Below are 13897 nucleotides of genomic sequence, written 5' to 3' on the forward strand. Positions count from 1 at the left end.
TGTCAGAACAGGGTGCCGAGAACAATGGCTGAGCCTATGTACATGAACTAAAAAACACTGTAGCTGTGGGCCGGGCACGGTGGCTCATGCCTGTAATCCCAGCACTTTGGGAGGCCAAGGCGGGTGGATTATGAGGTCAGGAGATCGAGACCATCCTGGCTAGCGTGGTGAAACACCATCTCTACTAAAAATAAAAAAAAAATTAGCTGGGCTTGGTGGCAGGTGCCTGTAGTCCCAGTTACTCAGGAGGCTGAGGCAGGAGAATGGCGTGAACCCAGGAGGGGGAGCTTGCAGTGAGCCGAGATCACAACTCTGCTCTCCAGCCTGGGTGACTGAGCAAGACTGTCTCAAAACAAAAAACAAAAAAATACCCACTGTAGCCTAGCTAAGAGGTGGGCTACAGATAAGGTTTTTAGTGTTGGGGGAAGTTCAGTTTATTCACTATGTGTGTGGGTAAAGCCAGGAGGCCTCACTGCCAGAGCAGGGTGCTGGGAACAATGGCTGAGCCTATCTATGTACATGAACTAAAAAAGCACTGTAGCTGTGGACACTGTGTATGAGTCACCATGGAGAGAGAGGGGTCTGAATCAGTAAGAGCATACTGGTGGCAAAAGTCAATCATTACCAGATTGCAGGACCAGTTACAATGGCAGCAATACAGCAAGTGAATCAATGGAAACAACAGAATGACTAGAACGGCCTTTCCCCCACTTCTTCTGACTTGTAAAGCAAGATTGTCTTCCTTGGACTTAGGGAACCCCTTAGCTTTTTGAAAAATTCAAAGGAGGAAGGCATAGGAGATAGCCCCAGGGGACAATACAAGATTTTCTGCTAAACTGGACATTTCAAGACCCAATAACTACTTAGAAAAGTCAGTCCAGGCATGGTGGCTAGCAGTTTGTGAGGTCGAGGCAGAAGAATCACTTGAGCTCGGGAAGATCAGCAACATAGTCAGACCTTGTTCCAAAAAATAAATAAATAAATAAAAATAAATAAAAAAATTAAAAAAGGAAAAGACGTGACATTATTTATATCTCACATATAAGGAGTATACTTGGAATAAAATAAACAACACTGAGATCCCTAGGAATAAAGGTCTTTAAAAGTCCTGAAAGAACCGTGCACTCATTGCTACTTCTAACTAGTCTAGCTTTCTGTTTGATTTCTGGCTAAAAAGTGGACTAACTAGTGGCCATTCCAAACTACCTCAACCAAACTATGAACTGTCACCTAATGTATAAGATGCAATATTTGTAATTATTTTAAGCCTTAATTTAGTGTTAACCAGTCTTTTCATATAAGCACATACCTCCTCAAATCACAACAAACAGCATAATCCTCGGCAGTTTGGCCAAACATGTCTTGAGAAAAGATATTTACATTTTGTTGAAGGAGGAGGCTGACGATACTTGACGAGTTATGCTGCACAGCAAGCATGAGGGCTGTTCTAATATAAAGAAATAACAGCACTCAAGAACTTTAATAAAGATATTTAATTAGCAAATTTGATATACTTTACCAATTTCATATCTTGCCTGTCAGGATAGACATAATAACCATTTACATGTACTAGCTTATGTGTATAAGCATCTTGGGTGCTCAAGTGTTCATCTTGGTAAATTACCACCAAGGCTGAAAGGCAGGGACAACAAGGAAGCTTCTTGTCCCATTGAGGTATGACATAATACAAGTTACTAATTTATAGTCCTTTGATGGCCAAGAAACTGTGCTGAGGTCACTTATCTAAAGTAGGCAAAGATTTAGATGAAGATTTCCCCATGGCTTTTCTAGTCTGATATATTGTAATTCAAAGTCAGCTAGGGGTCAAATAAGTAAGAGCTATCTGCAGGCTGAAAACAATAGCAGCAGCAACAACAACAACAACAATAATGGTAGTAGTTGTAAACTGAAAGTTAAAGTGTACACTTTATAAAATTAATAAAATACAAAACCCTTTAGCTAATATAAGATTACAGAACTAAAAACATCAGATTACAAATAACAGTCTACAAGAGAAGATGAATCCTACTACATTATCTTTTTTTACGTTGCTCAGTCCAAATAACTGCTTTTCTACCTAACTGATTATTTACTATACGCCAATAATGATAAGCTAAACTTATTAACATTTCTGACTTGCGTGACTGTTACCACTCTAGAACACTCAGGTTTTTAGGAAATAAACAAACAAACAAAAAACAAGCAAAAAACCCAAAAACGATTGCACCTTCTGTAATTGTCAACAGCATGTATATTTGCCTGGTTCTTCAATAAAAATTCCACCATTTGCTGTCTCCTAGAATTTATAGCAAACAAAAGTGGAGTGTTTCCTTCCTGTAAGAAAGCAAAAACAACTTATATTTCACAAAATTATGTATATCTCAACTGAACTAAAAATCTATAAGATGCTATGAACTTAAACATGCAATAAAGAAAGAAAGTAAACGCAAAGCAGTCCTTTCCTTTTCATTCCTCTGTGCTTTCCCACACACTGCCTTGCAAACACCTCTCCTCTGCCTCCCCATGCTAACTTCAGTCACCTCCAAAACTCACTTTATTTACCAGCCCCCAAAACCCTTGCTTCTATCTCAGCATTTAGCACAGTACATTGTAATTATTTCATTGTTTCCCACTGAAACCAAGAGCTTCTTGAGGGCAAGGGCTGTATCTTTTTTCTCTATAACCCTAAAACCTAAGATATAGTAGCAAATACTTTAAGTTTTTAAAATAAATTAATGATCTAAATTATTATCTCTAGACCATTATTTCTTAAGCTATATTCTAAAGAATACAAAAAGATTCCATGATCATCTGCATTTGAGAAGTATTACAAAACTGTATTATATGGCCAACAATCTAGAAATCCCTTGAACTTTGCCTAATCTCAACTTGACAATATTTTTTATGGCAAACATTAACATTTTAGGAACTAAAATCGCAGGGATACAGTTGCCAGAGCTTCCCAATACAATTGGAGATTTCCTCTGGGTGGCACAAACTTGCTTGACTTAGTTCTATCAATGGTGTCAGGATGCCAATATCAGGCACTCCTCATCCAAAGGGATCACCAAGGAAATGAGCTCTGAATTAAGAGAGATTGCCTTCAAATGCACTTATTTTCCTTATTATTAAATAGTCCATGGGATTTTTCCTAATACAAGAGGATAAATTTTTATCTTAACTATTAGAAAGCTCAGTATGTTCTATGTAAGAAAGACCGGTTAAAACTTTTTGAAAATAAATATTAAAAAGCAAAGGTCAGTAAGAGATTCTATTCTCAATTATAATGATAATCCTGGGATGCTAATGCAACTTTACTTTTTAAATCCATTTGTATTGGTTTCCATTTAAATTGCTATTTAACTTTTTTTTTTTTTTAACTTTAGGCAAAATATAAGTCAGAAATAAAAATACAATGGCTTATCAATAAAAGTTCTAATACTGATGTATAGGGCTTATTTCGAGCATAATAAAAGCCAATAAGTCACTTGAATTTTTAAGGGACATTGCTGAGAAGAAAGATATAATGTCTGCAATATTTATAATCTATCCACTTCTCAGCAGGAATGACCTAAAAAGGCTTCTAGGCATTCTCATGAGCAGATGACTATTTGTGGTATATATATTTAAAAAGAGTTAAAAAAACTTCTGAATTCTAAAATTCAAGTCTATAATTGAGGGATTTATATAAACTATAGACTATATATTATGAACCAATATATGCTGTTTTGAAAACCTCGAAATCGTTATGGAAATATACTATAAAAAAGGAATTGTAAACTCAAATACTTATAAAGATGAAGGAGTTACCTAAGTAAGTGAAGTACTTAGGTGGGCACAGTAGGAAACTGGAGAATATGTGCCTCCTACACAGGACAACATCTGCACAGCAGACCAAGCACTGATGCGGTTCAGGGGACACCAGATTTGATTCTTAAGCCCAAGGTCCATATTTCTGCATGAGTCTACTAAATTTAACATGTTGACTCAATTTAAAGAGGCAAAGAAAAAATCTGTGTGCCACATTTAGACTCTAGCCCTTGTGTTTTTATATTTGCTATGAATGTGTTACTAAATGATTGTGTATAAACCAAGTATTTGCAAGTGGAACTTTTTCTTTCTCTAGTATCATATGTTTAATAAAAAAACTCAGGCCCTGACATATACATAATAAAAATTGCTGTTAAGACTCATAATACCCACCTCAAGAATTTTCCCAACATTGATTCATTTTTCAATCTATGTGTATATCATTTTCCCAGATTGCTAACCAAATAGATAATTAGTTCATAGGACTGCGGAAACTGAATTATTAAAAGAATTCCTATTGTATTCTCACTGACTTCAAGGATTTCAGTGTTTAAAACTGACATCCTGATTATGCCAAAGCTCTATAAACTTAACAGACACACTGAGATAGTCCCTAATACAACTTCAACTGAAAAAAAAAAGGGTTCAGGATTTGCTACTAATCTAATTGAGAAAATCTCACTTGTAATGAACATTTGTTGAAACAAAATCACTTGAATGGTGACAAAGGAACATGAAATTGTGAAAGGGTCAGCCTCTACTTATTGAAAGATTACCCACAAGCAAATTGCTGAAGACTCTCTGAATGGCAGTGAATGATTCATGGCGGGAAGGAAAGGGTGTTATTCTGTAAGCTGAGAGCTGTTGCCAATGATATTTCCTTTCACTTCCCAGTCACAAACGTAGAGAAAGACAGATAAGTCAGGCTAATGTTATTGGAAAGGAGAACTTTGAAGAAAGTAGCACCTATCAAATGCCAACTCTTTTAGAGATTTCTTATGTCTTTGAGATACAGGAATTTACATACTGCACTTATCTATTCTGTGCTTCTTAATCAGGAGTGTATTTGAACGCTGAGGTATTTTTTTTTCTCTTGCTGTTGTAAGAGACAAGAGTCTTACTATGTTTCTCAGGCTGAACTCAAACTCCTAGACTCAAGCAATCCTCCCACCTCAGCCTCCTGAGTAGCTGGGACTACTGGAACATGCCACCGTGCATAGCTTCAGACAAATATTTTTAACTGTATATGTTCAGAACTTATTAGATCTATTACATCAAAATCCTCAGGGGGAAAGCCTACACAGGTAGACTTTTAACAAAATTTCCCCACGTCACTGTAACGCACAATTCTAGCTGAGAATTACTGCAGCAGACAATCACTTCAGTTTCATCTCTCACCCACACGGCCAGTATCCTTTATCAGGTTGGGATGTGGCCAGAAAGAGAAAAGAGTACGAGATAGTTATTTATGAAAACTACAGTTAATTTTCCTGGGTGTGGGTATAACAGCGACAAGTAAACTCAGAATCCCAGTTGATTTTGCTATTTATAAGCTCCTTATCTCCCACCTTCCCACCAAGACATTCTAGATTTAAAAGGAGAGTTTAGACTCTTATCTAAGTGGCTGTTTTTGCCAGGATGGGTAATAAGTTAGTTACTAACTTGTTCCACCCTTTGCTGAAGTGTTTCTCACTTCATCACCATCTACTCACTGCCAATCTGGTTTCCTCAGAGTCCTCTAAGAATTAATCTTCATGCAAGTTTCAATCTCTCTTTTTACCAAACCAAAAATGATTACCCCAAAGCTGAAGAGCATGTTGTCTCAATACATAAACTGGAAAAACAAACTAAAAAACAAAACCTCTTCTTGGCATTTTCCCTCATTACCTTATTTCCAACTGACCTGCATGTTTTCGATTACTCTCCTTTCCCCTTCTAATTTTTCCCTCCTAAACCTTGCCAATGAAAGATACATCAAGTTTTTTATTTTTTAGAAAACTGTTAGCAGCAGCAAGACTTCCATTTATTGTAAGTTGCTTTAGTTTTGAGTTTTAAGATAAGGCCTCTTTCCAGAGTAATTTTTTTCCTGTGATTTTTTAATACTAATTAGAAAAAAAATACACCTCGGGTAGGAAACAAATACTTGAAGAGAAGTTTTACCTTAACAAATTCATAAATATTTCCCATAAGTGCATTAAAATAGCTGTGCCCTCTAATGCTTCTTTAAAAGTATCAATATTTAAAGTAAAATTTTAGACAATTAAGTTATTTCAAAATGTTTTCATTCAGGAATGCTTGAGTTCCAAATATGAAAAACTGACTCTTAACTATGTCAATGTTAAAACAAACATTTTGAAAAGAAAGTTGATTGATCTATACCTCATTTAGTGCTTCAATATTTGCATGGTGGGAAAGCAGTTTCTCTGCCAGTGAAGTCCCCTTATTATACACAGCATAATGGAGAGCAGTGTTGCCGTAGATATCCTTAATGTTTGGATTGGCGCCACGTTCCAGGAGAATAATGGCACAAGCCTCGTCCTGGCAATGTACAGCCTATTGGTGTTAGATAAAAAATTAGACTATAAATTCTAAGAATTCAAAATACATATTCCACAGGTTTCACCAACTAGTTATATTTAAATGAGATAAATTCATTTTAACTCTAAGTATTTAAATCAAATCCATTTCATGCTGAAAGAGTTGGCTACTATATACCTTCATTAAAGGTGCCCTGTTAAGTCTGTCATAGATGTCGATCTGGCATCTTCTCCTCAGCAAGAGAGTAACCACTTCTATATGGCCATGGACACAGGCAAAATGTAGAACAGTCCTATGAGAGTGAGAGGAGATTTCAGGAAATTGCAGTGCAGTATCTCAAAACCTACCCTGGTTCATGTAATTGTAAACATTGAATAGCATGTTATTCCTCTGTCTTCAAAACAAATAATTTTCTTTTGAAGAAAATACAATATTTATTAGCTCTTACTGCTCCCTACCTTAATGAAACAGCAGCCTATTTGGATAGAATAAGCTTGGTGTCTAGATTCAGTTCAACTATGGCTTGAGTTCTACTTTGAACTCAGTCACATACCAGCTATTGCTTAGACTTTCTGTGCCTCATTAATAAAATAAAGATGACAATGGCAGCTAGCTCACAGGACAATTATGATGCTTAAATGAGAATCTATGTAAAGCATTTAGAACCATTTCCAGAACAAACAACAACTCAATAACTGTGAGATTTTTGTTTGTTGAGACAGGGTCTTGCTCTGTTGCCCAGGCTGGAGTGCAATGGTGTATTTATACCTCACTGAAGCCTGGAACTCATAGGCTTAAGCAATCCTCCTGCCCCAGCCTCCTGAGTAGCTGGGACCACAGAGCGCACCAGCATGATCAGCTAATTTTAAAAAAGTTTTTGTAGAGCAGGAATGTCACTTTGCTGCCCAGGCTGGTATCAAACTCCTGGCATCATGGGAACTTACCACCTCAGCCTTCCAAAGTTCTGGAAGGACAGGTGTGAGCCGTGCACCCAGCCAGATGTTATAATTATTACTATTACTATTACTTAACAAAAACATTTTAGTTAAGTGAAATGATACAATTATTGCTTTTCTGCAGGATGATTTAAAGGTTAGGTCACATTTTAGTGTATCTGATATTGGAATGGCATTTATAATTCATAACTTTCTATAACTATAATTGGTAGCATTTAAAAAATCATCTTACTAATATAGAAAATAGTAGGGTATCACACAATCCATGAGGTCTTACATTAAGTAGAATATGGTGTACACAGCAGGTCTAGGGCAGTTCTAGGCATCTAAGTGGCACTTAAATACATTTTAATTCCTAAAAGTACCATGGGGAAAGACCACTGAACAACATGTTTTCTTTAAACAAATTATTTCTTACTTTGATTTTTAAAAATGTGAAGGTAAAGGAAACTAATGATTGAGATGAACGGGTACGGCTCATTTTAGTCAACACTTAGATTTACAGAATATATGCAAATCAGACTTTCCAATGATTAATATTAGTATTTAAGACTGATACATTTTGAAAAGGGCAGTTAAAGGTTATCTCTTACTGTTTTCTACCTTCAGAAATGCTTTTGCTTGAAAGGAGGGAGCAAAAGTTTCAATGAGATTAAGTCCTACTATTCCCACTTTAAATCTCTCACATTGCAGGAAGTCAGGGACATCAAACGGAGGGACCAGCTTGAGTCGTGGCAGAGGAACATAAATTGTGAAGATTTCATGGACATTTATCATTTCCCTAATAATACTCTTATAATTTCTTATGCCTGTCTTTACTGCAATCTCTGAACATAAATTTTGAAGATTTCATTTTAATACGGACATTTACCAGTTCCCAAAATTAATACTTTTATAATTTATTATACCTGTCTTACTTTAACCTCTTAATCCTGCTATTGTCATAAGCTGAGGATGTACATCACCTCAGGACCATTATTGTGTTAACTACACAAATTGATTGTAAAACGTGTGCTTGAACAATATGAAATCAGTGCACCTTGAAAAAGAGCAGAATAACAGTGATTTTCAGGGAACAAGGGAAGACAACTATAAAGTCTGACTGCCTGTAGGGTCGGGCAAAATAGAGCCATATTTTTCTTCTTGCAAAGAGCCTATAAATGGACATGCAAGTAGGGAAGATATCACTAAATTCTTTTCCTAGCAAGGAATATTGATAATTAATACTCTGGGAAAAGAGTTGCATTCCTTGGGGGGGAGGTCTATAAACGGCCGCTCTGGGAGTGTCTGTCCTGTGCAGTTGGGATAAGGACTGAAATACTCCCTGGTCTCCTGCAATACCCTCAGGCTTACTAGGTTGGGGAAAAATTCTGCCCTGGTAAATTTGAGGTCAGACCGGTTCTCTGTTCTCGAATCCTGTTTTCTGTTGTTTAAGATGTTTATCAAGACAATACATGCACAGCTGAACATAGACCCTCATCAGTAATTCTAATATTGCCCTTTGCCTTGTGATCTTTGCTTTTGTCCTTGCCTTGTTTCCTCAGAAGCATGTGATCTTTGTTCTCCTTTTTTGCCCTGAGACATGTGATCTTTGTGACCTACTCCCTGTTTGTACACCCCCTCCTTTTTGAAATCCTTAACAAAAATTTGCTGGTTTTGCAGCTCAGATATGTGATGTCACCCCTGGTGGTCCAGCTGTAAAATTCCTCTCTTTATACTCTTTCTCTTTATTTCTCAGACTGGCCGACACTTAGAGAAAATAGAAAGAACCTATGTTGAAATATTTGTGGTGGGTTCCCCTGATACACTCATCTTGCTCAGGCAGAACAGGTAAACAAAGTTTTTTGGTTTTTTGTTTTGAGACGGAGTCTCCCTCTGTCGCCCAGGTTGGAGTGCAGTGGCATGATCTCGACTCACTGCAAGCTCTGCCTCCCGGGTTCACTCCAGTCTCCTGAGTAGCTGGGACTACAGGCACCCACCACCATGCCTGGCTAGTTTTTTGTATTTTTAGTAGAGATGGGGTTTCACCGTGTTAGCTAGGATGGTCTCGATCTGACCTCGTGATCCACCCACCTCAGCCTCCCAAAGTGCTGGGATTACAGGCATGAGGCACCGCGCCTGGCCCAACATAAAGTTTTTAAGTATGGAGGGGTCCTGAGAGATAGTACAAAATGTCTGCTACATAACAGGTAGTCAGGTTATGCTTGATGAATAAATGGATTGATAGAATACAGTTGGGGAGCTCAATATTTTAAAATACAACTTCTATAAACCAATATTTTCATTAGTAATAATATTTACTATTTGTTATTTTTATAAAACTACAACTATAACGAAATGATTATCATTGTTTGCATATATGTAATAAATCTATACATAATAAAAACATATATATGCAATAAAATACATACATAATAAAATCTGCAAGCAGAGATTCCCTTTTTACTTCTGAAGAAGCTAAAAGTTCAAAGAAGATAACAACCCTCACAATAATAATGATAAAATGTAGTGAGAAAATTTTATCTGTACAGGATTCATATTTCTCTCTTCCGAAAAATTATTCCATTAATAATACATTTTTACTAGAAGTTTTATAAAAGCTCACTTCAGAAATCAAAGGTAAGAAAAAGGAACAAAAGACTTTAAAATAATACTAATGCTCAGAAGTTACAAATTTTATCCAATTTTGTACATAGTTTTGTCTAACATAAGACCATAGTACGTTTGTGTGTATGTGCAAGCAAATTTTTTTTTTCTTACTGGTTATAACAAAATACATCTTTACACATCATCATACTTCTCTACCTATTGCTACCTTGAATGGCCACATATCCATTCTATGGGTTCTTGTTAACATAAATGCTGAGAAAAACAAAGTGCATGTATCTCTATTTTCTTTTTTTTTTAAATTTTTTATTATTATTATACTTTAAGTTCTAGGGTACATGTGCATAATGTGCAGGTTTGTTACATATGTATACTTGTGCCATGTTGGCGTGCTGCACCCATCAACTCGTCATTTACATCAGGTATAACACCCAATGCAATCCCTCCCCCACTCCATGATAGGCCCCAGTGTATGATGTTCCCCTTCCTGAGTCCAAGTGATCTCATTGTTCAGTTCCCACCTATGAGTGAGAACATGCGGTGTTTGGTTTTCTGTTCTTGCGATAGTTTGCTGAGAATGATGGTTTCCAGCTGCATCCATGTCCCTACAAAGGACACAAACTCATCCTTTTTTATGGCTGCATAGTATTCCATGGTGTATATGTGCCACATTTTCTTAATCCAGTCTGTCACTGATGGACATTTGGGTTGATTCCGAGTCTTTGCTATTGTGAATAGTGCCGCAATAAACATACGTGTGCATGTGTCTTTATAGCAGCATGATTTATAATCCTTTGGGTATATACCCAGTAATGGGATGGTTGGGTCATATGGTACTTCTAGTTCTAGATCCTTGAGGAATAGTCATACTGTTTTCCATAATGGTTGAACTAGTTTACAATCCCACCAACAGTGTAAAAGTGTTCCTATTTCTCCACATCCTCTCCAGCACCTGTTGTTTCCTGACTTTTTAATGATCGCCATTCTAACTGGTGTGAGATGGTATCTCATTGTGGTTTTGATTTGCATTTCTCTGATGGCCAGTGATGATGAGCATTTTTTCATGTGTCCGTTGGCTGTATGAATGTCTTCTTTTGAGAAATGTCTGTTCATATTCTTTGCCCACTTTTTGATGGGGTTGTTTGTTTTTTTCTTGTAAATTTGTTTGAGTTCTTTGTAGGTTCTGGATATTAGCTCTTTGTCAGATGAGTAGATTGCAAAAATTTTCTCCCATTCTGTAGGTTTCCTGTTCACTCTGTGGTAGTTTCTTTTGCTGTGCAGAAGCTCTTTCGTTTAATGAGATCCCATTTGTCAATTTTGGCTTGTGCTGCCGTTGCTTTTGGTGTTTTAGACATGAAGTCCTTACCCATGCCTATGTCCTGAATGGTATTACCTAGGTTTTCTTCTAGGATTTTTATGGTATTAGGTCTAACATTTAAGTCTCTAATCCATCTTGAATTAATTTTCGTATAAGGAGTAAGGAAAGGATCCAGTTTCAGCTTTCTACTTATGGCTAGCCAATGTTCCCAGCACCATTTATTAAATAGGGAATCCTTTCCCCATTTCTTGTTTCTCTCAGGTTTGTCAAAGATCAGATGGCTGTAGAGGTGTGGTATTATTTCTGAGGACTCTGTTCTGTTCCATTGGTCTATATCTATGTTTTGGTACCAGTACCATGCTGTTTTGGTTACTGTAGACTTGTAGTATAGTTTGAAGTCAGGTAGTGTGATGCCTCCAGCTTTGTTTTTTGACTTAGGATTGTCTTGGCAATGCGGGCTCTTTTGGGTTCCATATGAACTTTAAAGTAGTTTTTTCCAATTCTGTGAAGAAACTCATTGGTAGCTTGATGCGGATGGCATTGAATCTATAAATAACCTTGGGCAGTATGGCCATTTTCACGATATTGATTCTTCCTATCCATGAGCATGGTATGTTCTTCCATTTGTTTGTGTCCTCTTTTATTTCACTGAACAGTGGTTTGTAGTTCTCCGTGAAGAGGTCCTTCACATCCCTTGTAAGTTGGATTCCTAGGTATTTCATTCACTGTGAAGCAATTGTGAATGGAAGTTCATTCATGATTTGGCTCTCTGTTTGTCTGTTACTGGTGTACAAGAATGCTTGTGATTTTTGCACATTAATTTTGTATCCTGAGACTTTGCTGAAGTTGCTTATCAGCTTAAGGAGATTTTGGGCTGAGACAATGGGGTTTTCTAAATATACAATCATGTCATCTGCAAACAGGGACAATTTGACTACTTCTTTTCCTAACTGAATACCCTTTATTTCTTTCTCTTGCCTGACTGCCCTAGCCAGAACTTCCAACACTGTGTTGAATAGGAGTGGTGAGAGAGGGCATCCCTGTCTTGTGCCAGTTTTCAAAGGGAATGCTTCCAGTTTTTGCCCATTCAGTGTGATATTGGCTGTGGGTTTGTTATAAATAGCTCTTATTATTTTGAGATACGTTCCATCAATACCGAATTTATTGAGCATTTTTAGCATGAAGGGCTATTGAATTTTGTCAAAGGCCTTTTCTGCATCTATTGAGATAATCATGTGGTTTTTGTCTTTGGTTCTGTTTATATGCTGGATTACATTTATTGATTTGTGTATGTTGAACCAGCCTTGCATCCCAGGGATGAAGCCCACTTGATCATGGTGGATAAGTTTTTTGATATGCTGCTGGATCCAGTGTGCCAGTATTTTATTGAGGATTTTTGCATCAATGCTCATCAGGGATATTGGTCTAAAATTCTCTTTTTTTGTTGTGTCTCTGCCAGGCTTTGGTATCAGGATGATGTTGGCCTCATAAAATGAGTTAGGGAGGATTCCCTCTTTTTCTATTGATTGGAATAGTTTCAGAAGGAATGGTACCAGCTCCTCCTTGTACCTCTGGTAGAATTCAGCGTGAATCCGTCTGGTCCTGGACTTTTTTTCATTGGTAGGCTATTAATTATTGCCTCAATTTCAGAGCCTGCTATTGGTCTATTCAGGAATTCAGCTTCTTCCTGGTTTAGTCTTGGGAGAGTGTAAGTGTCCAGGAAATTATCCATTTCTTCTAGGTTTTTTAGTTTATTTGCGTAGAGGTGTTTATAGTATTCTCTGATGGTAGTTTGTATTTCTGTGGGGTTGGTGGTGATATTCCCTTTATCATTTTTTATTGCTTCTATTTGATTCTTCTCTCTTTTCTTCTTTATTAGTCTTGCTAGCGGTCTATCAATTTTGTTGATCTTTTCAAAAAACCAACTCTTGGATTCATTGATTTTTTGGAGGGTTTTTTGTGTCTCTATCTCCTTCAGTTCTGCTCTGATCTTAGTTATTTCTTGCCTTCTGCTAGCTTTTGAATGTGTTTGCTCTTGCTTCTCTAGTTCTTTTAATTGTGATGTTAGAGTGTCAATTTTAGATCTTTCCAGCTTTCTCTTGTGGGCATTTAGTGCTATAAATTTCCCTCTACACACTGCTTTAAATGTGTCCCAGAGATTCTGGTATGTTGTATCTTTGTTCTCATTGGTTTCAAAGAACATCTTTATTTCTGCCTTCATTTCGTTATGTATCCAGTAGTCATTCAGGAGCAGGTTATTCAGTTTCCATGTAGTTGAGTGGTTTTGATTGAGTTTCTTAGTCCTAAGTTCTAGTTTGATTGCACTGTGGTCTGAGAGACAGTTTGTTACAATTTCTGTTCTTGTACATTTGCTTAGGAGTGCTTTACTTCCAATTATGTGGTCAATTTTGGAATAAGTGTGATGTGGTACTGACTAGAATGTATATTCTGTTGATTTGGGGTGGAGAGTTCTGTAGATGTCTATTAGGTCTGCTTGCTGCAGAGATGAGTTCAATTCCTGGGTATCCTTGTTAACTTTCTGTCTCGTTGATCTGTCTAATGTTGACAGTGGGGTGTTGAAGTCTCCCATTATTATTGTATGGGAGTCTAATTCTCTTTGTAAGTCTCTAAGGACTTGCTTTATGAATCTGGGTGCTCCTGTATTGGG

General features: G+C 37.0%; 1 protein-coding gene across 1 annotated transcript in view; it reads right to left on the bottom strand.

The window, feature by feature from the left end:
* Positions 1 to 13897, bottom strand: part of LOC103219806 (ankyrin repeat domain-containing protein 18A) — a 30853-nt gene that overhangs the window by 12255 nt on the left and 4701 nt on the right. Inside the window, exons 2-5 of the mRNA XM_037998675.2 lie at positions 6526 to 6640; positions 6190 to 6363; positions 2228 to 2334; positions 1310 to 1447 (exon numbers count right to left, since the gene is read on the bottom strand). Coding sequence (XP_037854603.2) covers positions 1310 to 1447; positions 2228 to 2334; positions 6190 to 6363; positions 6526 to 6640 — 534 coding nt within the window. The remainder of the gene's footprint in view (positions 1 to 1309; positions 1448 to 2227; positions 2335 to 6189; positions 6364 to 6525; positions 6641 to 13897) is intronic.

Source organism: Chlorocebus sabaeus, chromosome 12 (genome assembly GCF_047675955.1).
Source record: "Chlorocebus sabaeus isolate Y175 chromosome 12, mChlSab1.0.hap1, whole genome shotgun sequence".
NCBI classification, from domain to species: domain Eukaryota; kingdom Metazoa; phylum Chordata; class Mammalia; order Primates; family Cercopithecidae; genus Chlorocebus; species Chlorocebus sabaeus.